General features: G+C 37.4%; 1 protein-coding gene across 10 annotated transcripts in view; it reads right to left on the bottom strand.

Annotated features, from left to right (window-relative positions):
- Positions 1–807: 807 nt before the first annotated feature.
- Positions 808–24,082, bottom strand: part of EML1 (EMAP like 1) — a 128,410-nt gene continuing 105,135 nt past the window's right edge. For all 10 annotated transcript variants that reach the window (XM_071809642.1, XM_071809637.1, XM_071809638.1 and 7 more), the window contains 15 exons: positions 23,928–23,997; positions 21,969–22,079; positions 19,784–19,879; positions 19,138–19,272; positions 17,599–17,698; positions 14,966–15,120; positions 13,879–14,004; positions 13,485–13,616; positions 9,702–9,769; positions 8,139–8,227; positions 7,523–7,620; positions 7,310–7,397; positions 7,026–7,121; positions 2,648–2,778; positions 808–2,365 (listed from right to left, as the gene is read on the bottom strand). In XM_071809642.1, the coding sequence (XP_071665743.1) occupies positions 2,240–2,365; positions 2,648–2,778; positions 7,026–7,121; positions 7,310–7,397; positions 7,523–7,620; positions 8,139–8,227; positions 9,702–9,769; positions 13,485–13,616; positions 13,879–14,004; positions 14,966–15,120; positions 17,599–17,698; positions 19,138–19,272; positions 19,784–19,879; positions 21,969–22,079; positions 23,928–23,997 (1,621 nt within the window). In that variant the 3' untranslated portion in view covers positions 808–2,239. The remainder of the gene's footprint in view (positions 2,366–2,647; positions 2,779–7,025; positions 7,122–7,309; positions 7,398–7,522; positions 7,621–8,138; positions 8,228–9,701; positions 9,770–13,484; positions 13,617–13,878; positions 14,005–14,965; positions 15,121–17,598; positions 17,699–19,137; positions 19,273–19,783; positions 19,880–21,968; positions 22,080–23,927; positions 23,998–24,082) is intronic.

Genomic DNA, 24,082 nt, shown 5'->3' with positions numbered 1-24,082 from the left:
AGTTTTACACGCTTCAAGCAGAGGCAGATCAACATCACCATCAAAAGAAGTTGTTCCACTTGCTACTCCGCCCATTTATTTTCCACATGGCTCCTTCCTCTGCACAAGCTCAGTGCAAGCAGTTATACAGCTGCACAGCTAAATCAGATGAGGAAATTGAGGAAAAGGCATTTCTGTTTTGCAGCAGTTGTTGTTTGCTTGGCCTTTTTTTCTTCCCCCCCCCCCCCCCGCCCCCCGAACTGATTTTAACTTGGGTCCACCTCTTGGGTGGGTTCTCCCTGTGGCCACAACAACAGCTGTGCTGCTGCATGGGATGGGGATAAGCAGCTGGGGGCAAGAGCTCTTCTTTCAGCAACAGTGCCAGGTAACATCAGATTAAAGTCACCCTGAAACTCTGGGTGTCCAAAGTCTTGCCTGAGGACAAGTTCCTCACATGGAGGAACTGTCAGGAGCCCTGGCCATGCGCAGTGGAATGATGCTCCTCCACCAGCCAGGTGCTCAGGGACAAGTGATGTGCACCAGGAGGCAGAACCGAGTCAGGTTGCAGGTGAAAACATGTGGCGTGTCCTCTTTCCCTGCCGTGAAGCTGGAGTTTCACCCTCTCAGTGTGCATTAGGGATCACGTTCCCAGAGCCATGCTCAGGCATGGAATTACCCACCCCAAAATTCAGATTTTATTCCCAAAGATTTCCAAATGCAGCTCTGAGAAGTCTCAAATGTATGTCGTTAAGTAAAAGCCTGTCTCTTCTAGCAAGTGTTTCACATTGAAACAAAGATATTTTACTAAAGAGGAAGAATACATTGAAATTCACTTTAATACATGTTTATTGGTGTCCTGCACTTTCAGTGTAGGAGGTTGGAGATGTAATAAAAAAGTTTCAAAATTTATTGATTCCATTGCATTTAAATCACTCTAAACAACCAGTGCTTTAGAGTTCAGAGAATTAACTTTTACTGTCCATTACAAGCAAAATTTTAATATTACCTTTTTCAAGTCCGTTTAGAACTCCTCTTTTAAAATTCTTCGGATACATTCCTCAGAGTAAACAATACATTTCAATCTGTGTCACAATCAACATTGATAAGGCCTTCTTAACCATTTTATGCCACCTCCACTATTACTTCATTGCAAAACACAATCTTATTTGATACTATAAATATCCATCCATGCACAAAACACAGGGGCCAGAAGTTACACATTAATGTCTCATGTAGGCTTCTGAGACTTCCTTTACCCTCTGCAGGTTCATGGTACACTTAAAAAGATATCTTTAGACTTGGTCTACTTGGTCTTAAAATACAAATATACAATATCCATAAGCATAAAAAAGTAAAGCTAGATTGCCTTACCATTTGTTATGAACTGCTAAAATCTTATACATGTACAATATAGCATCATGCTGATTAATATACATATTAGTTAAATATATCAACCAATAACGGGGATGTGGCCAAGCTTTTTTGTTCTGTTTTCAAAAAGAAATTGTTCATATACAAGTAAAAAGATTTTTAATTTAAACTTATCTGGAAAACCTGAACCACATAGACATCTGTAAACCCTGCTGAGATATTCAGGTCAAACTGGGGCATAACCTGCTGCTTCACTTGAAAGGGAATACAACTCCTCCTGGGTGATACCCAAGGTGTGCGATTCCCAAGAGAATGCAAATTTACCAGCATTCACATTTTCAGGCCTAGAACACAAATTTTTGCATCTTACATCTCAGTTTAACTTTTTGTATCTATTCATCACCCTCCATCAGAAACAATTCGGTACCTCGATGTTGTCATAGATTTTTCTGAATAAGTAGATATACAGTACAAAGTGTAGATAGTGAAACAAATAAGCACATATATACAGTCTTTGAAAGGCATTTTTGTGACCATTTCAGCAGTGTTTATAGGAAACATTTAAGATAGTCACATTCTGCTGATACCACTGTATTGCAAACTGTCAAGCCACGTTTCTTATATTAAACTTGTACTGCATTGTATATTGTACGACAGAAGAGAAAACCATCATTCTTAAGGTGTGACACAATGAAAAAAAAAAATCACTAGACTGAGTAAGGTAACCAGCACAGGGCTTAATTTTCCTGAGGTTTGTAAGAATTTTTTAAACAAAAATCACAGTGACCAGGCTAAACTGCAAACATACTGTTAAATTTTAAATATACAGTTTATACATAAGTTCTGTGCATGGTCGACTCAACTGTGCATGTTCACAATGATGTTTCCTCTAAATGACTCGCCACTGCATAATACTTGTATCTTTTCCGCCTGTGGAGATGAGATGGGTGTCTTCACAGAGAAAATCTACATTAGTTACATGACTACTATGTCCACCGTACACATGGCTTGGAGCCTGGAAAACACCACATTAGTAAGAATATAAGCTGTCATAAAAACATACTGGTATAACACAGCAATTCATACAACAATGAAATGAAGGCATCACGTTATTCTCGAAGTATTTTAATATTAAATTAAATCTTAAATTTAATTGTACACTCAATCAACCTTAAGTAAATCCTTTAGGCGTATACTCCCATTCTTTTATATATATATATATTTTTTTTTTAATAGGAAAACAACATTTAATGCATTTGCACAAGTTAAGAGAGTAAATTTTTAGGAAATGCCTTACCCTAAACTGTGAACATGGATATGAGAAGAGATGTACTTTGCCAAAATCATCCCCTGTTGACAGCAGTTTTCTCCCACGTGATCGACAGACAGCATTGATATCTGTCCCATCTGAACCTTCAGGCCATACACCTGAAACACAGAGGGACTAATTACAGTTTTGTATAAAGGAAATAAAAGTGACAGTTTAAGTCTTTGTTAAAACATTAACAAAGGATTACTTGTTTAAAAAAAAAAAAGCTAAAACCATAAAAATAACTGCAGCTGAGTCAGTATGAATACTTCCGTACCAGCAGAAGACCAGATCCTAATAGGAAGTGAGGCACATATTTGTGCAAATATTTGTGCTGGGTTACGTTGAGCTTCTCATCAACCAACACTCCGAAGTCGACCTCCTCAGGGCTGCTCTTGATCCATTCTCCACCCAGCATGTATTTGTGCTCAGGACTGCCCCAATCCATGTGCAGGACCTTGCACTTGGTCTTGCTGTACGATATGATCGCTCATTTCCTTTTTCTTATTTGAAAATCAAAGCCATGCTTTGTTCTCTGAAATTCATTCATTACATCTCTTCTCATAGAACAATATTTAGACGGATAATTTTTCTTGCTGGTCAGCACATTATCTGTTGGTCCAACATGCAAAAGCCAGAAGCAGCTATGCCAGCTGTGACTGAAGCAGATACTGATAAATGGATGATTACTTCACATTTCGCAAGGCATCCTTTTCGTTATGCATCCCACTGATGCATCTGCCTTTTCTAAAACCACATAATGCTGTTGACTCACATTCAGTTTGCATGCAAAAGTCATCTGACCTTTTTGTGCAAATCTCTTGCCTGCTCTCCTCCGTTCTAGATTTATACAACTGGTTTCTGCTGTTCAAGTGTGGAACCTCCTATTCATCTCTATTTAATTGCCTCCTTTTTCATACCATTCCTTTATTTCTCAATACAATTTGCTAATCCTGTAGCTTCAGGTCACCTACAAATTATACACACTGTTCTATCAACCATGTTATTAATAAATATATTCAAACAAACATCATATTCAGTGTACAGCCTTCTAGTCAGTTTTGAACTCAACCAGTGTTGGTTCTGCTTTGCTTGCAGTGTTGTAAGGCTTTGCATAGCATCTTGCATTTCTTCTCTTCCCATCCTTCACCATGAATACTACTTTTTCCAAAACTGGGCATGTGATAGGCACTGGTGCCCTGGCTGTGTATCCAGCAGCACTTGCTGGCTCTTGCAAGAGCATACAGATGATCAAGTGTTTTATGGTCTTTAGTCCTTCACACCTCCATGTGTTTGTATCACTAAAATGTTCCCCACTGAACACACTTCTTTACATGCTGTTGATTTGCAGTTGAATCATCTCTAAACATTTCCAGGCTGAGTAATCTGTTCTCATGCCTGAAGACAGGTGTTCAACAGATCAATGAACATTTTTCCCCCTGTACTGGTTGTGTTGCTCTGCAAGCGCTATACATACTATTTGTGATTTTTATGTGGTTCTACCAGAGTGAAAAAATATCCCTCATTTCAGTCAGCCAGTAGCTACTAAAAAATCAATATACAAGATGCCTCACATCCTTGATGATGTGAATGCTTCTTCCATTTCCAGTGGAGCAATCCTGGCAAACATTTAAAGATTGTTCATACTGGCTGCTCTGAGGCCCCAAAGTACTGAATAGTAGAGTGACTTCCAACATCATCAGACTGGTTTCAAATTTATAATTTATGAGCTTCTTCAATTTATTATTTTAGCCACTAACTTTGTGCTTTATCCTCTCCATATGGGCTCTGAGGGCAAATACACGATTCCACAGATATTGCATTAATTCTTCTCCATTTTTTCCAGTACTTTGCCTGTTCTCTGTCCTGAAAATAGGTACTAATGGTCAAGACATTATGCTAACCAGTTGTTTTTACAGATACAACAATGTTCATCACACTTAGATACTTTGAAAATATATAACTTCTAACTATTTTCTAATCTACTCCTTCCTCTGCTGAAGGCAGAGGCCTTTTCATTAGCGGCACTAACTGGATTAGCCATCAGATTGAAGTAGGTCTTCTAAAAAAAGACACATTAAAAAATTTAAAATGAAGTGTGTCATCTCTCCACAGAGCAGAACAATATTGTTGTTGGCCCTTCTGTTATTTCTGTATATGTTGCAAGCATGCATTTATGCTTAGGTTTGTTTATGTATCTTCTTGATTCTCCAATAGCTTCTACTTTCTGTGTTCCTCTACCTTGTAGGAACAACAGTGTAACCAAATTTGTGTCTTGCTGCCATTCCTATCTTTCCTCTTGGCTGGCAGATTTTCTGCCCCTCATATCACTGAAGGAATTATTGCATCTTGCCTTTTGTTCAACTTCAGATCTTCCCTAACAGCCCTTTGGATTTTTCCGTTTTCTTTTCCTGAAGTCCATTATTTTCATTTTGTTGCTCTTTTTCCTTTCTATACTAAGGATCACAGCTCCCTGATTCCTAACACAAGATACATTCATGTTCTCGGCAAGGTTCTTCCATTTCCCCAGAATCAAATCTGGAAGAAGCTCCGCTCTGGGTGCTGAGCTATTTCTGTATCAGAAGACTTGTGAGAACTTGCCGGTTAGCCAGTGAACTGCAATTCCTTTCTCAAAAGACACTGGAATAGTTAAACTCTCACATCCTCAGCAGTTGGCGTGATTTGACTGATTCTGCTAGTTATTAAAAATATTCCATTAATTTGTTCTTTCTGGAAGGATGGGCAACAGTTTAACCCTGCCACCATTAATATTATTTTTTTCACCTATAATTATTACGAATTACCTTTGTTAACTTCCCAGTCTAAATCTAACTGTACAGCTATGAATCCTCAGTATATATGGCACCATGTTCCATACATAAAAATGTTCCACCACTTCAGCATTTCATATCCTTTCTGAATAGGTTGGATCTTTTTACTTTAAAATTCCATTCATTTGATGAACATCCTCACAATCTTTGCTACATTACTAAAATAATAATTGTGATAATTATTAAAACTTGCAACTACTTCTATTTATTCCTCATCTTTCTTGATTTAGCTTACAATACACCAGTTCAGCATGGAGGAACGTTTCCACACGTTCCTCATTGGCCCAGTAGATCATTCGTTTCCACAGACTTGCTCCAAAAGCTGATCTGTTGCAAGGGGGCAAAAACCCCTCTCAGGTGTGACACCCCTCTCTGATGACCAAAAGTAGCCTCACGTTCTAACAGCAATATATTTTGCATGAATCCAAATTATAAAGTAAGGAATACTGACTCAAAGTATTAATAATTTCAGAATATCTGAACCTTCGACGCTAAATGTGCTTTGTGCTTTGTAACTGTGTCAGGTACACGCAAACTGCAGGAATACACTAATAGTTCTGTAGGGGCCATCATCCTTCATAGGAGAAACACATCACTTAAAAATGCAGCCAGGCTTCTAGGGCTTCCTCCTTCTACTAGATCTGTGTGTTACAGTGATACCCAAGCACTGTCTGACAATTTTACAAACTACAAATATGTCTTCCCAGCATATTGCTACTGCCATCCCACCTTTAGGCTCTAAAAGCATGTCCTTTCTGGCTGCCTTCAAACACATCACTGCAGCTATTCTACATGAAATAGGGGTGAAAAATCTTGCTTCCCTACTGCTTATACTAAATGAGATTCTTCTCTGAACTTCTACCATGGCTTCCTATTTTGTCTTGAGGAGTCAAGAATCTGAAGCTTCTCATGCTCAGCTTTTGTAACAATCTGTCTAGCTCTGCACACATTGTGGAATGAGCACAAAGCTTCAGAGCACGCTGGGGAAAGCAGCTCCTTCAAAACTGGCAGAAGTCCCAGGGCAACAAACCATCCTGGTTTTGTTACCTTTTAATTCTTTCTTCTTGTAGTCCTTTCACCTCAGGTAATTGTTATATATTGTATCAAAATACATTGTAAGTACCTAGTGACCAACACTGTCACCCCTTTTGTGTTTGTACAGTAACTAGTACAACTGACACAGGTTCTGGTAAGGGGATTTGGCCCAGTAGCTGTCTAAATAAATGATAATTCCGTAGAACTGGTACTTTAAATTAAGAGATGAGAAGCAGCTCTAGTGTGACAGAAAGGGCACTGTGTGATTTCTTCCTTGTCTCCCACTTACGTTGCAATTTAATATTTACACTTGAAGCTAGCAAGAATAACAAATTAGAGTCTTTCTGGATTGAAATAAAAGGACAGATTGTAATAAAAATGGTGTAACAGAAGTTCTGTATTTTTCCCTGAAATATGAATAGTCATGTTTCATAAGCTGGGAATCCAAGTATTTGTTAATAACAAGAATGACAAGAACTTGTGAGGGGAAAGATACTTACCAAAAACATGGAATCCTAAAGTACAGGTGTAAGTGTCCCATTCTATATCTCTAGTTGTTTCAACACTCACGACTTGTTTACAAGCAGAGGGAATCCCTACAATAGAAAAAAAAATACAAAACATGATAATGTTTTTAATTCTCAAGTTGTATAGATTTTTGATTGCACCAGATGAATTAAAACATATGGTCTAGCTTGGCAGTTATACAGTCTCATTTAAATTTTAAATCTGTATTAGAATGCCTGAACTTTGCATAAAAAGACTAAATATAATTCTTACTCACAGTACAAGATTTCATAGTCTCCTGAATTGGACACAAGATACTGTGAATTAACAGACCAGTCCAGATGAGTAATGAAGCTGGAATGACCCTAAGAAGAGAGAAATATTGTATTAACTTCACTAACAGTATTTCTCAGTGTGACAGTATTAAGTATGTTTTGTAGCACCGTATTAGGCTATTAATATTGAATATAGAGAAAAAAAGGTTGCTTACCGAACATTTGCCAATTCTAGTGTATTTTCTTCCATTTTCACTTACACTATATATATAAATACAGTTGTCATGGGAACCTATTGCCAAGAAGTTTCCATCTATAAACACAGAAGTGAAGACTAATTATTCCTGTAAGAAAGAACTTAGGCTAAGTTTGAAAAGCTAGTGTGTCACAGACAAGAGGAACTGCTCTTAAAGGCCTGAATATCAAAAAATGAAAAACAAAATTCTATTTTTAATTTTTCAGTTGCATGTTGATTACTGTTTCAAGACTACAAAACAGAAAGTTTATACAGCAAATATTACTGTTAAAAACACATGACATTTCTGGAAGTGGCTACAGTCCATTTAGGGCTAATTTGACTGCAACAACCTGCACAGCTAAGTCATATTTGTTTTTTCCTTCCCAGTGAAACCATTCTGAGCATGTGGGGGAGGGAGCGAAAAGAAAAGTAGAGCTTAAGACACCACCCATTCAGTGCTGCCAATTGTTCATGGCATAGTTATTTTCAACTTCAGCATGGCAAGTGGGGAATTATTTTAAAAGAAACCAACCACTAATTTAATAAAAAAAAAATTCAAATTTTTTTTAAACAGTAAATCAGTGCTCTCAAACCTGGTGAGTAGCGCATTACAGACAGCTGTTCATTTCCATCTGTGTGTACAGTGACCAAGTCTTTTGTTTCTGTGTCAAACACAAACCACCTGTTTTAAATACAGAAAGAGGCCAATAAATCATTCCATAAGGAATTTAAATCTACTGTAATCTTGACCAACTTTTCTTCTGTCAAAATAGCATGTTTTACACCAGCAAAAGCAAAACAGCAACTGCTTCTTGGTTTGGTTTATTTTTTTACTTTAACAGGATAGTTTCTTTCTAATGTTTTTTAACCAGAAAAACTATCAGACATTGACCCTCATATCAGCATTCGGATTTTATTATGTTTTACTATTTGTCATGCATTAGAATAAAGCAAGCATTACATATAGGGACCTGACATTTAAATTGATGCCTAGATCAAATCCTGGAGCAAAAGAAAACACAAGTGAGAATCAGGACCATTCTCTCTTGATTTGAGGATTAGCCTTATTTATTAATTAATTTATCAATTAACCAAAATTTAATTTGTGGAAACATGTAGAAGGGACAAAGATAAAATTTTCATTTCAATACTTGCATCAAATTATTAAAGACAAAGTAAAAATTCCTCTCAAAGCTTCTCCTTTTGATTTACTTTATTTAGGAAAAATAAATTAAATTTAGTAAGGAAAGTAAACCCTTTGTTCAGGATTGATATACAATCCTAAATAATCTTGGCTCATAACATATATGCATTCTATAAGTTCTCAGTTAAGTGGAACTGTTTTCAGTACTAATGGTAAAGTCTGCCCTCAAGTGACGTTAGAGGAGAGGATGAAGCGAAGGCACAGGCTCCCTGCTCTGACCCACAATTCAGTGAAATACGGCTCTGCCCCGACCCACTGTGTGACCAAGGGCTCCACCTCCCCCGTATGATGGAAATATTACCTTTCACCCCAGCTTTGTCTGTCTTGCTTATGCTTTACACTCCTCAGGCAGAACAAGTCTCTTAATATGCATTTCTACACGATGTCTAGCACAGTGGAACATTTGCCAAAATCTTGTTAGAGTCTCTAAACATTACTGCATTACAGATAATAAACCACTTGCTAAATTTTTGAAGGAGCAACCTTTTTCTACATGATTTCCTCTATGCTGCCCTAGTGAGTAGATGTCTGTCTGCATCTGCAAAATTAACTCATCATCTCAAACTCTTCCTTTAACCTCTCCTTTGCCACAATGGCCGCAAAGATTTAACATTTATGACACTGGTATGGTGATAGCACCTCCCACACATGGTCTCACTGCTGAGACTTCCAGCCCACTCCAACTCCGTCTCCTGGAACTGATCTCAGATTGCTGTTCTCAGGGCAGAAACCACCCCTTCTGTGTTCAAGCGACACTCTGCAAACACGGGCTACTGGTCCAAGACTAGGGCTTCTAGGCAACACAAATAAATTTCACTCTGAAACTCAATAGAAATCAATAGGGCATGAACGTAAGCCATGCATACATCTGCAGAACGTGAACTTGGACGTGAGTTGAAAAAAAATCACGTAGTATTTGTTGGTTCCCAATGTATTGCTCTGCATGTCTTACCTGCCGGTCAGCGTCCCCACTGCAACAACAGATGCTGAAGGATGGAAACCTGAGGACTGTGCTGGATCCTAAAATGTTATATAAGGAAGCACACATGTTTTTACCAATTCAAGATATAACAAAAACACAGTTCAATTATATCTGCCTCAGAACAGCATCCCTCTTGTGCTGTTGTTGTCGTCATTGGTTTGGTTTGGCTTTGTGTTTGTTTGTGGTTTTTGTTTGTTTGTTTTAAATACAATCTTGAGGGGAAAAAGAAGTATTTTTAACTGATTGTAATGTTACCCAAAATACTTTTTTCCCCTCTATACAAGACCACTATTTTCTTCACTATCTAAAAATAACTTGGCAAGTCATTTCATTACAATAATGTTGACAAAGGCAGCTTCTCAACAAATCACAAACAAGCAAGAGATAAAAATAACTTCTTAAATTAGAGCTGACCTAAGAAATAAGTATCAAAGCTGCAGTTTACCTACTGTCTAAAGGACACGCAAGTACACTATTCCACAAACGTATCTATCGATTTGCATGGAAGCTTCACTTCCATGTGCACCAACCCTTTTTCAGCACCTGCCCAGTTACACCTTAGTGGGAGAGTAAGAGCATAAACTGGGTTTCTTATTTTGAGATGCAATTTTAAAACATTTTACTTTGTGGAGTATATTATTATGGAAACAAGTAAGAAATGCAGTGTTTTTCTTGTAATTTAAACATATGCCTAAAAACATGGTAAGCACTTTCATTCTAATACTTGTTCAATTACAAAGAATGAGCTCCAGAACTCTTCAGGTTATACTAGAAAGTTGCAAAATAAGTAGCTTATTTTTTCTGATACCTACCAAAAATAATTTTTAAATGTAAGCAAAAAAAAAATCCAGTAAAATATATCACAGAAACGCTTATGTCCTTGATTTTCTGTATTTTAAAATAGTATCACATTGTAGCCATTTTAGTACACCTGTTCACATTTTTAGCCATTTGTAATTACTAGCCCTAGAGGCTATGTGTAAGGGATATTTTCATTAGTTTTAAACAAGTGACTAATTTCTAGTAGGTTATTAACTCTAAAGAAAATTCAGAGAACTATTGAGATCCAGGATTTCAGTATGCATGTTCTAAACCACAACAGTAATCAACAAAGGAAAATTTACTTATTTTTTGTAAGCATAATTGCATAGTAAATGCTAAAATATTCTCTTGAATAATCCAGAAGTTCAACCAGTGAATTTAATCTGAGCAGCAACTTGTACTCATAACTACAAAACCCCTACATTTACACAGATGTCTGTGACAAAAATAGGTTAACGTGAAATGATTTATTTACTCTAGATAATCACTCACTGATTTATGAAACAGTCTCAGACATTTCATGCGGTTAATAAGGAGATTATTGTGAAGATTGATAACAGAAATCTTGTCTTAATGAAGTGGTGTGCACTCAGAGGGGAAAGAAAATAAAACTAAGTCTAGTTTACTGGTGCTTCTGCAGTTGCCATCAACATTTTCACAAGAACAAGGGTAAATATAGCAGTTTCTTAAACATTCCAATAACAACAGTTTTCTAGAGAGTGTCTTATATTTCTGAAACTACAGCTAAATTTTAATTGAAGTTCACTGTAAGCCATAATCAGCTAAACTCCAATTCTGTTTTTCAGAGGAGACAAGGAATCAAACAGTGGAATCAATGTCCTTTTTTGAGTTGATGATGACGTAAGTAACTTTATTTCTGAGACAGAAGCTTATCTGATTAATAGATTTGTTCCTGTTCCTCGTATTGTACTTAGCTCCACTAATGATGTCTATCAACCCAACCTTCTAAATGCATTTCTTTTTAGATTGTAAGAAAGCAAAGTGTCAAATTTTGCATTTCTCTTAATGACTCTAGGCCCTCCTCAGTATATTGTTCCTGTAATGAGAAATATATCAGAAGTACCGACTTCTGATTCAGCTTTTTCGGAAGAGTATGCAAGTATACAAAAACATACACCTTTACAGTGATCAAAGGATCCCATTAGTACCTGCAACTAAATTACATGATGTTTTTTTTCCAACAAAAAAAGAAATTTACTAGGAAAGCATACAAAATGGTACCAGTGATTTTACTTTCCACTTCAGGATATTTATAAACAAGACTTGCCCAAAACCAGTCACACATCATTTCTAAATAACCAAATTAAGTCTCATCAAAAATCTATGATAAAGCCCCGAAAGGTCTATGTAAAAGTTTCCAGTTGTGTTGCTGTTTGCGTCACTCTGAATTCCACGTGAAGGAATTGCTGCAATTGAATGTGCTCATATTCCATACAGTACAACACAATACACTGCTATTGCTGTACTTCAAAACTAAAAAAAGGCATAGGTTTATCTTTCGTTGTTGTTGTTGTTGTTTTTTAGAGAGTCTATCAAGACAGATCCTGGAAAATTTGGTTTATAACAGCTCAGTGGTCTTTAAAAATATGTTTTATCACTAAAGCTTGAAGCCTAAACGTCCTGGTATTTATTTTATCTTGCATTTGGCATCTTGGTAACAGTTCAAGAGATTTCAAGCACATTAAGATTTTTGTGCATCTCAAGATTTGACCATTCCCCTTAGGAACACTGTAGCTGGGCCTTAAGACTGAAGGGGAAGTAGCTTATTTTTAAATCCAAATCATATTAACGTATCTTAAGCCCCAAAATGATCAGGATGTAGGAAAATGAAATAATCTGTGTGCCACTCAGGCCAAACTCTTAGTGTTACTGTTCTCCATTTTTTCACATTCAAATAAGTACTTTTATTTTCCTTTCTTCTGAGTTCTTATACTATAGGCCAATCTGTCTTTATACCTAGTCACTGAACTGTGACAATGCAGCTCCATCTCTGGGCAGTAACTGTTCATCTGGTCTCACCAGCTTCCTATGTCAACAAAAATACAGATCTTAGAACATATGAACTTCACGTAAACTAATGAAGGATTATTTACTATATCACACAGAAAGGACTTTTGCCAGTAACATGAGGGTCATAAGTTACTGGCTACAACTTGACTGGCAAACCTGTCTATTGCATATAAATCTACACCAGGTGTTGTTGTGTTTGTTTTGTGTGGTGTTTTTTGGTGGTGTGTTTTGTTTTGTTTTGTTTTTTAAGTAATTTTTGAACTTTTCCACTCTACAGAGGGCAGATAAGAAAGACAGAGAAGTAACCTGTTTATTGTGATCAGTACCTGTATCTCCAAAAAGGCATACTTTCACATCTATTTAAAAAAAAAAAAAAGTTAAGAGAAAACTGTTTGAAAAAAATGTGACAGCACCATCTCAAAATAGAGAGATAAAAGCATCTCTGCTGTCTCTAGGAAATAAGCCAATGTCTTTTTATGGGTACGTATTTAGAAAAATGACCAGGTGTCAAAAAATGCACACTAAAAAATCAGTACCTAGTGATGCGTGTAGTAATCAAGATCGCATGTGTACCACAAAGCTACTACCACAAACTACTTTTAAATTACAACTATTTCTTAGCTTTATATTTGTGGTTCTCTTCCTAGTAAAAAAATATAAATGTCAACAGCACTGTATACTTCTATATGATACAGCATATAGAGCCATTTAACCTAGGGTTTTAAATTATTGATTTTAAGAGTTTTACATCCATTTTCAGAAAGACAAATTTTATAATTCTCTCATTTTTTTTTCTCAAGTTAAAACTTTAATATATTTTAAATCAATAAGCTTATCGAAAATTTGCATTACTTGAGAAGTTCTATAAGAGGAGTAGAGTTGTGTTTAATAAATGTATACCTCTATAATCTTGTTCCAGATAGGACGATGAGTGGTAGCATCCCAGAGGGTAATGTGTTTGTCATGTCCACAAGTGAAGAACTGAGGTTTAGAGGAATGGACTGCAAGTCCCCAAAGCTCATCAGTGTGACCCTACACAAGCAGAAATGTTTCTTGACAAGAAGGACAGTACCATCAAAACTAAACATGTTTGAACAGGATTAAAATGACCAAACAATATATTAGAGCATTAAAAAAATATGTTAGCTTAGATAGATATTTATAATGTAATTTATTGCCAAAAATACTGTGATAATAAATCAATTAGATGCATATTTATGAAACTTGACTTCAAGCAACACCATTGTTGTTTAAATCAGACACTTAGAAATATTCTTGTAAGGCAACAGCTTACCTGGGTAATTGGGAAAAAGTCTCCTGATAGCGTGCCCTGTAGGACGAAGTTTCTAGTGGTTCCTATTAATACAACATCCCCTTTTCCCTCTGCTACTGTTCTGATTGGACCAAACTGCTCTGGAATCTGTGGTCACAACAGACAAACAGGTAAGTCAGACAATTTGTCAGGCGCTGCTATTTTTAAAGACATATGGCCTAGCAAACGCATTTTAATAAAGGTTGCACAGAGAGGAAAGGAAATGGATGAATATATGTGCCTTGACTGTCAAAAGTTATAACAGCTTGCATCAGCTCAGTAATTGTCTTTATAAAGTTACAAGAAAATCCATTCTTAACTATGGAACACTCTGTTTGTACAGATAAACTAAGTATTTCAACAAACAGAAAAGGTTTCTTCATGCTGTGCTAACTTGATCATATTTTTATTGCAGTTGTGATATCAGACTGAGCATTTCTACTCAGAGATAGATGTAAAATTTAAAATAACAAGGAATCAATAACACTGTATGAACAAATAAGAGAAAAACACGGACACCATGGTTAGAAACAGCACAAACACCAAGTGCCTTGTGATGTGTTAAAAACTGAATTACCAGACATGCCATTCCTGTTGCATATATGTTTGCAACATTTAATAATATATAGTAGAGCTGAAACCCTTCCACAAGAGTTTTATGTTGATTGTTCTCTTGCATTCAGTATGTAAACAGTCAGGTAGTTCTGTCCAAACAAACTGTGCTTTAATCTTTTAAAAGATTAAACCCAAAAAAACCCCTCACATCATTTTGGAAAAGAGGAACGAACAAAAACATTTTAATATTGTAATACTCTGAAGTGAAAAATGAGGTCACATTATTAATTGCAAAGAAAGAAAGGAATAGCATGAAAAAGTATGAATACAAGATTTGTTTTCCAATTACCATCAATCTTAAAAAGGAAATATTATGTTAGCGAATAGTAGGCTGTCACAGGAATGACCTGATGGCTCAAATGACATTAAATTTTACCATTAATTTGCTTTCCCACAGAATACAGCTAAAATTTAATTTTGAGTAGCTGAGTAACTTCAAGTTAGATGATATCACCTCAGTTTTGTGAAGTTTTTGGTAATTTCCATTCCATGATATCAGCTTTCGGTCTTTTCCACCTCCTGATACTAGTGTGCCATCTCGCAGCATACATAGAGCAAATATTCCACCCTCATGTGCCCCTTGAACTGCGTGGCTTATTCTGTTGGTACCTGGATAGATGGAGAAAAGAAATTACTACTGAAATAGCAAGCTTAATAGCTCCTTTCCCCCAGTTTGGATTTTTTTTTCCCCTCCCCCCTCAATTTCTCTACTACCTGTCAATGACTTAAACAGTGGTAATTGCAGGCTTGGAGTGTTGCACCAAAATACTCAGACACACAAAAGAGACTAATTTACTACATCCTAAGAACATATTCCCCCCATCTCAAAAATGAAGAGTATACGTATTCACTTGGTCTAGTTCAAATGCAAAGTAAAATAGATTAATTTAAACCTTTGATAGGGGTTTAAGCTAAGCCATTGGGCATCATATTTGACCTTCAGTAGCACTATGCACCTTATCAACAAAGAAACCAGAACCAAGTCACTTTTTATCCTCCAAGGATACTCCACAGCCTCCGGACACCTCACTGGCACCAAAACCCGACCAAGTTAGAGGTCTTTGTAGGTCTGGCAGAAGGTGCTGAATCACTCTCCGAAAGAGCCCATACCACTCCATTGATGAACTTGGCTTGTTCAAGTACCTTCTCAGACTCAAAACACATCCTAAGCAACTATATTAGATTAAATATCTCTAATTTGATGAATCATTACTATTATGAAGTATAAAGAAATGATTACAAGTTATTCTATTACTGAAATGTGCACCTGGCATCAAAGTTTCGCTAACTTTACATTTAGCACAGGCAAGGGGCTGATGCAAATAAAGAAGAAACAACTGCTTTTTCCTTTATAAATACCATTTGCTTCTGTCCTCGTTTATGATATAATGTGTCAGTTACAAGATTTTGCTAAGGGTACTCTGGCCTGGTGGAAGCAGCCCTCGCTTGTACAGAGAGCCCTGAGCCAAAAGTAGTAAAGACGCAGACAGTATGCTGTACTTAGATAGAAAAACAAGAACAACATTTTTGCCCGTCCCAAAAGAACTGGCAGAGGTGAGGAGATCTCACAGCATAGAAATAATTCCCTTTACTTCCTGGGAGAAAAGGCAGAATAGGCTGCTTGCTGTCAAGTCAGAAATTAGCCTACTGCCATGAAGGCAATGCGGCCCCTGGGCTGACCCAGCCCTGCCAGCAGCTGTCACTATCTCCCTTCTCTGCTGACACTCCAAAATAACAGCCAGGAACAGGGGAGAAACAGGACTAAGCAATTTCTAAACTCAGTTTGGAAGCAAAAGTGTTCAAATGTCTTGCTTTAAACTATCATAGGAAAAAGAAAAGAAGAATAAAAGAGGAGCCGAGTTACAAACACCATATCCACCTCTTTCCTCAACAGTAGTGTATTGGTCAAAAGCACAAGGAGATAATTGGCTGATGGCCCTTGGACGAAAAATGTCTACAAAACCAGCTCAGTAAAGTTCATCTGTGTGAAAAAGAAGGTTGTCTACAACTACTTGAAAGGAGGCTGTGGCAAGGTGGGGGTCAGTCTCTTTTCCCAAGTAACAAGGGACAGGTTGAGAGGAAACAGCCTCAAGTTGTGCCAGGGGAGGTTTTGTTTGGATATTAGGAAAAAATTTATTCACCAAAAGGGTTGTCAAGCACTGGAACAGGCTGCCCAGGAAGTGGTTAAATCACCATCCCTGGAAGTATTTAAAAGATGTGAAAATGTGGCACCTGGGGACACCTTTTAGAGGTGGGCTTGGCAGTGTTAGGTTTACAATTAGACTCAATCATTTTAAAGGTCTTTTCCAACCTAAATGATCCTGTGTTGCTTCCCACATCTTATATCTTTTGTGTATCTTGGGAAAAGGCACTGAGTAAATAAGCAGCAGCTGTCATCCATATCCCTTCTTCTTTTACTAATAAGGCTTCCTTTAGGGGATTCTCCTTATTCCCATGCATGGCACCTCACGCACTAAGTAAACATGTAGGTGGGATGTTGCTGCTGTTTGCCTTCCAGCAGGCGTTGCCTTCTGCTGCCTAAAAAAGAAAAAGTCTTTCCTTACTAGAAAATGCTTTTTAAGAAGTTTATCCTACCCATCTGTTCTTCTGAAATAAAGCTGAGGAATTCAATTAGTTCTGTATATATTTTAGCTTGACTTCCTCAGAAAACAAAGTGAGCCATTTGCTGTCTTTTTAAAAGTGTATGTCAACAGGCATAATTTTTGCAAACACTACAGAGTGACAGTATAGGAGACTAAAGATCATGAGTTACACTAACAGTGTTTCTTGCTATCACATTGATTATGGAAAAGAACTTTTCCTGCCATTCCTTATGTCAGTAAAGGCCATACGTGCTGGCATAGCTCTATGATTCGGCATTTGACCAAAAGGAACACATTCTATAGACCTTAGTGCTCTAGCAGTCGGGTGTAAGTTCCTTAGGTGCTCATAGAGGAGAATTTGCTGGATTGGTCTTGGCAAAGAACTCAAGATAAATAAAATGTATTCTTAAAATCAGACTACACTCATGTAAAAAATTCAGTGTTTTATATTAAAATTTCATTATTATCTTCAATCTTGTCTTACCTTTCCCCCAAACCAAAATGTTTCCGCTTGAGTCTCCTGTAATAGTATCACCATTTTCGGAAAAGGTCACACACAGGACAAACTTTGGCTTCTCTTGTTTCTGCATGATTAAGAAAAACAAACTTACAGCAACACGCAACCCATTTATTTTAACTGTATGCATTTGAGTACTTCTACAGTTCTATTATTGTTTAAATGTCTACACAACAGTTAAACACATTCTTACAGTATAACAATCTGTGCAAGGGCAAAAGATGCATAAGCTGAGGTTGGTGGCCCAATCCTGCCCCTTTAATTATAAGCTATGGATAGAGTGAGGGAGAAAGCCTGCCAGCTTCTAACACAAGACCAGGAATGTTCTGAGATAAACCAAATTCTCCAACTCCCGTGTAATCCCAAAAGCTTTAAGTATTTAGAAATGGCCAAAGATGGAAACAAGCTTTATTACTGCAATTTTTAACTCCAAAGTTTCTAGGAGAAAAGTCTTACTAGAGAGTTTGGCTGCAGTGTAAGAACTAAGAAATCATCTCTTGAAAGAATCCCAAGTTTCATTAATGCAAATGTTTCTTTGAGACCCCACATTTAAAATACCGAAGGCAACAAACCAGTGAAATATATAATAGGACAAAGAATTCACTACCTAGTAGCTTCTGAGGACACTATTTACAATGTTTGTTGACTACACGTGGGTACGGCCTCTTTCTCCCTCAAACTAAGAACTGTTCTCAACTAGGGCCCCCACGCTTTTCCATCTGCAACAACCATGGAGAATAACAGAGCCATAACAGGGGCAGAAATCTGCCCAAGCAGCTCAGGAAACAAAATGTAACAAAATTTAAATGCATTATTTCAGTATCTCCTCCTGATTTCACCAGAAGTACACAAACTGGCATTGAAAAATAGTTGTTTTGACTACACTTGTAAACCATGACTCCACACACAGTTAACTAGGCCCTGCTGGAGTTATCCGCAGTCACTGCAACATCTCTCATTTGTGCATGTGGCTACCGTACAGCGTAGTCTACATTTAAGAACAAAACCATATCAAGACCTTGAAACGAAAATGATATTTACCAAACAGTGGTCAGCTCACTTTGTATTTGAATTACATACATGTATGTATCTGAGCAGAACAGAGGAAAAGGTGAGAATATTCATATTCACAGAATTTATAGGGTTTTCCAAGTCTTACTCTGACAAAATGAAAAAACCCAGCCTGTAACACACTACCTATTTTTTTAACCTGAGGTAAGCATAGAGAGCCTTAAGGTAATTTTATTTTCTTGGGGGGAATGGTATAAAGAATATAAGAAAGGCAATGCAAGGAACAGAATGGTAATTGCATTTCAAAACTTCATCATGACAAAAACCAATGGAAAAACTCTCAGTGCCATAAAATGAATGCTACCTGAAATTCTGTAAAATTCCAAATTTATTAATGATCAATTGTTTTGATTTACTTAACCCTTATTAATCCTTACTTCTGTATGACTATATCATGAGTATAAACATAAAATTAGGGAGAAAAAAATATTTTACCTCAAATAATCCTTGCTTTTTAATAAGGGAATTCCCTTCTAGTGTCCAAAAATAAAGGTGTGATTTTCCACAAGTAACTATTATATTTGTATCAGTAGGGTGAAAATCTGCAGCAAATACAGCCTCATTAGAGCACTTGGAAGGAAAAAGAAAAACATTGTATCAAAATTTAAAATTCAAAGAAAACAAAACAATATGAAATGGTTCTCTAGTTAAATTAACTGATCAACTGATTTATGAACAATTCTGAGCTCTTCATTTATTAGTGTAGACTGGAATACTTCAGTAGAATACTTTGAAGTCAACAGATTTTAGGTTTTCAAAAGTTAGCCTTCAAAACCACGTCAGATAAACATTAGTGTAGAACTTCTCATTAGTTTTAGATGTTTTCTTTTCTGTACATTCTTCTCTCATTGCTGCCTAGATTTTACAATAAATTCTAGAATGACTACAACAGCAAAACTTTTTTAAGGAAATGCTACAGGGATAATTTCAGAGAGAAAATCTTCCCTTTCTTCATGTTCTTTGCCTTTTATAAAGTGAAAGTGCTAAAAAGGCACAATAAGTTAAATTTAGAAAGATATTTTATGACAAGAAATCCAGATCTACATACAAGCAAGTAGTACAAAATGTCTTATTGCAACACCTTGACATCTGCCAGCTTTTCTTCTTTCTGCCAGTCCCACACAGAAAGCACATGGTCGTTTGAGTCATCCACGGAGCACAGGCTACTTCCTCCATTCTGAGGCAAAACATGGAAAATATTAATGCATCCCCAACCAACACTAGAAACACAAATGCAAATGCACATTCAAAATAATGAAATACTTCCGTGTAGATGAAAGTGACATATTTATGCTTTAACTGTTACATTTTTAGTCATTGCATAAATCCCCATGAAATATAACTTGTAGGGTCATTGAAAAATGGGGCTAAAAAGGTATCTAGAAGCAGAACTCTTGCAAACTGTGGACAAACAGACTTCGTCAGGAATGAAGCAGGTATCTCTTTTCTAACAATTCCTTTCGTCTTCCTTCATGTATCATATCTCCTAGACCTTCTCCAGTTCATACGCATTTTTCTGATCTGTGAATCCAAAGACAGAGGAGGAAATCCAACCAAGACTGTGCCTGAACTGAGGGGAGCTGAGCGACATCAGCCTTACCAGTGATGGAAACTGCTGTACAATCACCAGATCTTTTTCCAAACATTAGCTATCTGGAAGGTACTTTTTAGACCATTTTTCCCCAGTTTCTTTGGTGTTCACTCCTAGCTGTGGAATAAACCACCACATAATGTCTAATTGCTTTCCAACCCATTCAAATGTGATTTTTGTATCCTGTTGCTATTGGCATCAGCTGTGTTATTAATAGCTTGACTGCAGATGCGTTTGCTGGCACAGACTGAGCCTATGGTGACACAAACACCCCTTTGGCAGCCACGCTGACACAAACAGTCCTTCCTTTGCCACCCATAGCACAGCCACTTGTTGCTGCCTCTTCAGCGGAGCCACTGCTATTACAGAGTCAGCCTGTTTCAGGAATGGATCAGGTTTGGGCACGAAAATAAGACCTAAGAAAACTCTGCTTCTTTTTGCTTATATATGATGTTGCTTGGTTGTTTTCCTGGTGAACACACATCTCAGACACAGCTACAGAAATAACTGTGCCAAGGCAACTCGCAAGGTGGGACAGAGACAGGACTGAGAACCCTGAAGAGAGGGCTGTCTGAAAAGAGATAAGCAATACTGCTACAGGATGGGAAAAACGATGGCCAAAACAGGGCAAGCCATGACTGTGAAATCGCAGCACAAAGCAAATGTACTAAACACTTTCTTGCTCCTGACATTTCCCAATACCAGTCCTTTGTTATTAAGTACCTATTTCTTCCTCCAGGGAGATATATAGAGAGTATTTCCTTGCTATTCCCTTTTATTTATTCTTCAAAGCTGATCTTGAACTGTGTTGGTTTTCAACTTTGTGTTCTTAACCAGCTCTCCCAACTCACTCCTCTCTATTTCACTTTCTGTAAAATACTGTCATCAACAGATTTTAAGTGTTTGTGGAAACTTTTACTGAAGTACGTTGTGCCCATGGTATATATCTTTTAGTCCTCTCCTTTTTAAAAATGCTGCTGAGACAACCAGACACCACCACACACAGCGCTTACAGATTCTGTTCTGTGCAGAGAGTTTCAAGATCTGCATGTGTCAGATTACAGACTCATGTTTTTATATGGGACTCAAATGCTGCTTGTGTCATCTTTTTTCACCTCCCTGATAGACTAGAGTTGAAAGGATGGTGCTAACAACAGAATTCTAATTCTTTACAATCCTTTATCCACATGCCTTTGCTGCTTTCAAGCAAAAGATTTTGCTTCTCCTATGGGAGCTCCTGTTTTTCAAGTCCAAAATCAGTGGTAGGGGCCATTGTAAAGGTCTTTCATCAGTCATTCTTAGGCACAGTGTAGGGGGTTAAAAGACGTTGAAAGGGTAACTTATGTAGGAAGAAACACAACAGGAAGACTAAAGAGAAGAAGTAAGGGTACTGCAATTTCAAGAACACAAGTACTTCTGCACCTGCTTGTCCCTGAAGAAATGAATTGCATTTAATGATAAGCACAAGGTAGATCTCTGAGACTGCTGAGATATTTCTAACTTTAATAGCAACATAAACTGCTGGAAACAGCTGGGTTGCAAGCTTTCTTCCTCTGACAAGGATGCTGTAAGAAAAGATAACTTAGAAGTTTGTTTTGCTCAGGGAAGCTAAATTTGAAAGACTTCAAAGACCTGTTCAGCAAACATTCTTAATATGACCATTTACTTTACTTACAGATTTAGAAAAAGCAATGCAAGTGACAGCTCGGTCAAAAAACCCCATTCCGATGACATGCAGTGTATTCAGAGTTACAGAATCCCAGACACGGACGTGCGGTGGCAATTGCTATAAAATAAACACAGAAATAACAGCTGAAACAATGGTGGTTAAAAAAAAAAAAAGTATTTGAAAAAATGAGAATGCATCAAAACAAACAAACAGAAAAATAACATTTTATCACAATTTAAGGTATGAAAATTATAAGAACTTCTCTAGAGTCACCCATGGAAGCAGAGATATGCTACAAATGATTTGCTGATGACTGTGCCTAGGACCAATACCTGGGACTGACTATTGGGAGTGCACAGCACATCGGGGCTCACTGCTCTCCGTTAGTTCACTGAGGTAATGGACACTGACACATTCTTCATTAAGGGAAAATTGTGGATGACCCCGTGACATAGGACTTACTAGTAGTTCCAGGATCACAGTTTAAACTGTAGTAGCTGAGATAATTGTGGTCAACACCTAACAGCAGGTGCAAAAAGAAGTATAAGAATTTCTATAAAGTAATTAATGTCAGTGCCATAAAGTGGCTGTGGAACAGAACTGCATCTTCAGACTTTTCCTTACAACGGTACGTGAAATTCAAGGTATATATGAAGTTGATGAGCTCCCTATGGAAACCAGGGGGTTCCCCGTCCCTCCCTCCCGCCCCACGCAGCGGAATCTCTCGGAGGCAGAAACGCGCCTCAAGGCCACCAGGGGGCGCGCGGAGGCACGTGCTGGTGCCCCGTCACTAAACCGAGCTCAAGGCGGGACCGCCAGGCCGGGCAGAACACACAGGGCCGGGCGGTGTTTCGCTTTTCCCCGCCCTTTCAAATGAAATGAGTACGTTTCATTACCACACCAAAAAGAAAAAGCAACAGCCACGAGTGTCTCTTGATCATAAGTAGTGAAATCACCCTTTAACATAGATAAATATATACAAAAATCAATGCCAAGCCAGTACCTCATTATATAAATGGCTTTATATAACACATTCCCCTCAATCACAGACATCAAACCTTCAGATTTTATTTCACAGATACAACAGTAATTGTATTTATGAAGTTTAAAAAACAAAACTAAACAAAACAAAAAAAACCAACCAAACAAAAAACTACCAGAGATTTCTCCAACACACAATAAAAGTTAATAGTTTATCTTACTCTACTAAGTTATCTTTACATAAACCTCATATTGCATAACTGGGATTTTGTCTTCCTCATTTATGTGAAGTACTTAGTGTACTGATAATTTGGTTTTATCCTAAAATTCCTCTTTGGTACCCACCAAAAACTCCGCAATGGTTTGGCTGTGACATCAGCTGCATACTCCGCTGAGTAACGTGTTCCTCGTGCTTTTCCTGCCTCTGCTTGTACCCGTTCTTTCTCACTTCTCCTAGCTCTTTGGAACAATGTTCATCTTACCCTGTTCAAATAAACTCCTAGCCTGCAGCTAAGCTTTACGGTAATACAGGCAATAATAAAGAGAAAAATATTCTTGCCTAGATGATGGCAAGAGTAAGAATTTATTTTTTTCAGCAAACAACCCAAAGCCATTCTTATTTGTACTTCGGTTTTGGTGGCTGTGGTTAGAAATCTGTGCTGTAAGTTGTAATCTCTGCTGCTTCTCCTCCTTTTGTCCACATCCCTCTGCCCTCTCAGGTCTCCTTTGTAGCCTCATTCACCCATGTCTCTTTTGGAGACCAGCTCCAAAGTTCCCTTCAGTCTGTGTAAGTAACAGAACCAGAAACCACTGGGTAACTTTGATAGTGTGCAATTTGCACTCTCAAATGTAGTTTTGCCTGTGTTCAGTCCTACAATGTAAGACCAATTTAACTGCAAAATGAAGAGAATACACCATGCATCTTTTTAATACTATATTCTTACAAAACAGAAGCAATTGTATGTCAGCAAAGGGGTCACTCACTTTTCCATCCTTCGATGTCCCTGCAACTTGGCCTGTTGCTATAGTGATCCTATCAGGATGGACAGCCAGGCTAAAAAAGAAAATAAAGAGAGGCAAAACTTTAAGCCATTTGTTATCTGTTTCATCAAACTTATACATGAGATTGTAAAAAACAG

This window comes from Patagioenas fasciata, chromosome 5, assembly GCF_037038585.1.
Source record: "Patagioenas fasciata isolate bPatFas1 chromosome 5, bPatFas1.hap1, whole genome shotgun sequence".
NCBI classification, from domain to species: Eukaryota; Metazoa; Chordata; class Aves; order Columbiformes; family Columbidae; genus Patagioenas; species Patagioenas fasciata.
Note: the sequence above shows the minus strand (reverse complement) of the source record. Positions and strands in the feature narration are given on the sequence as shown.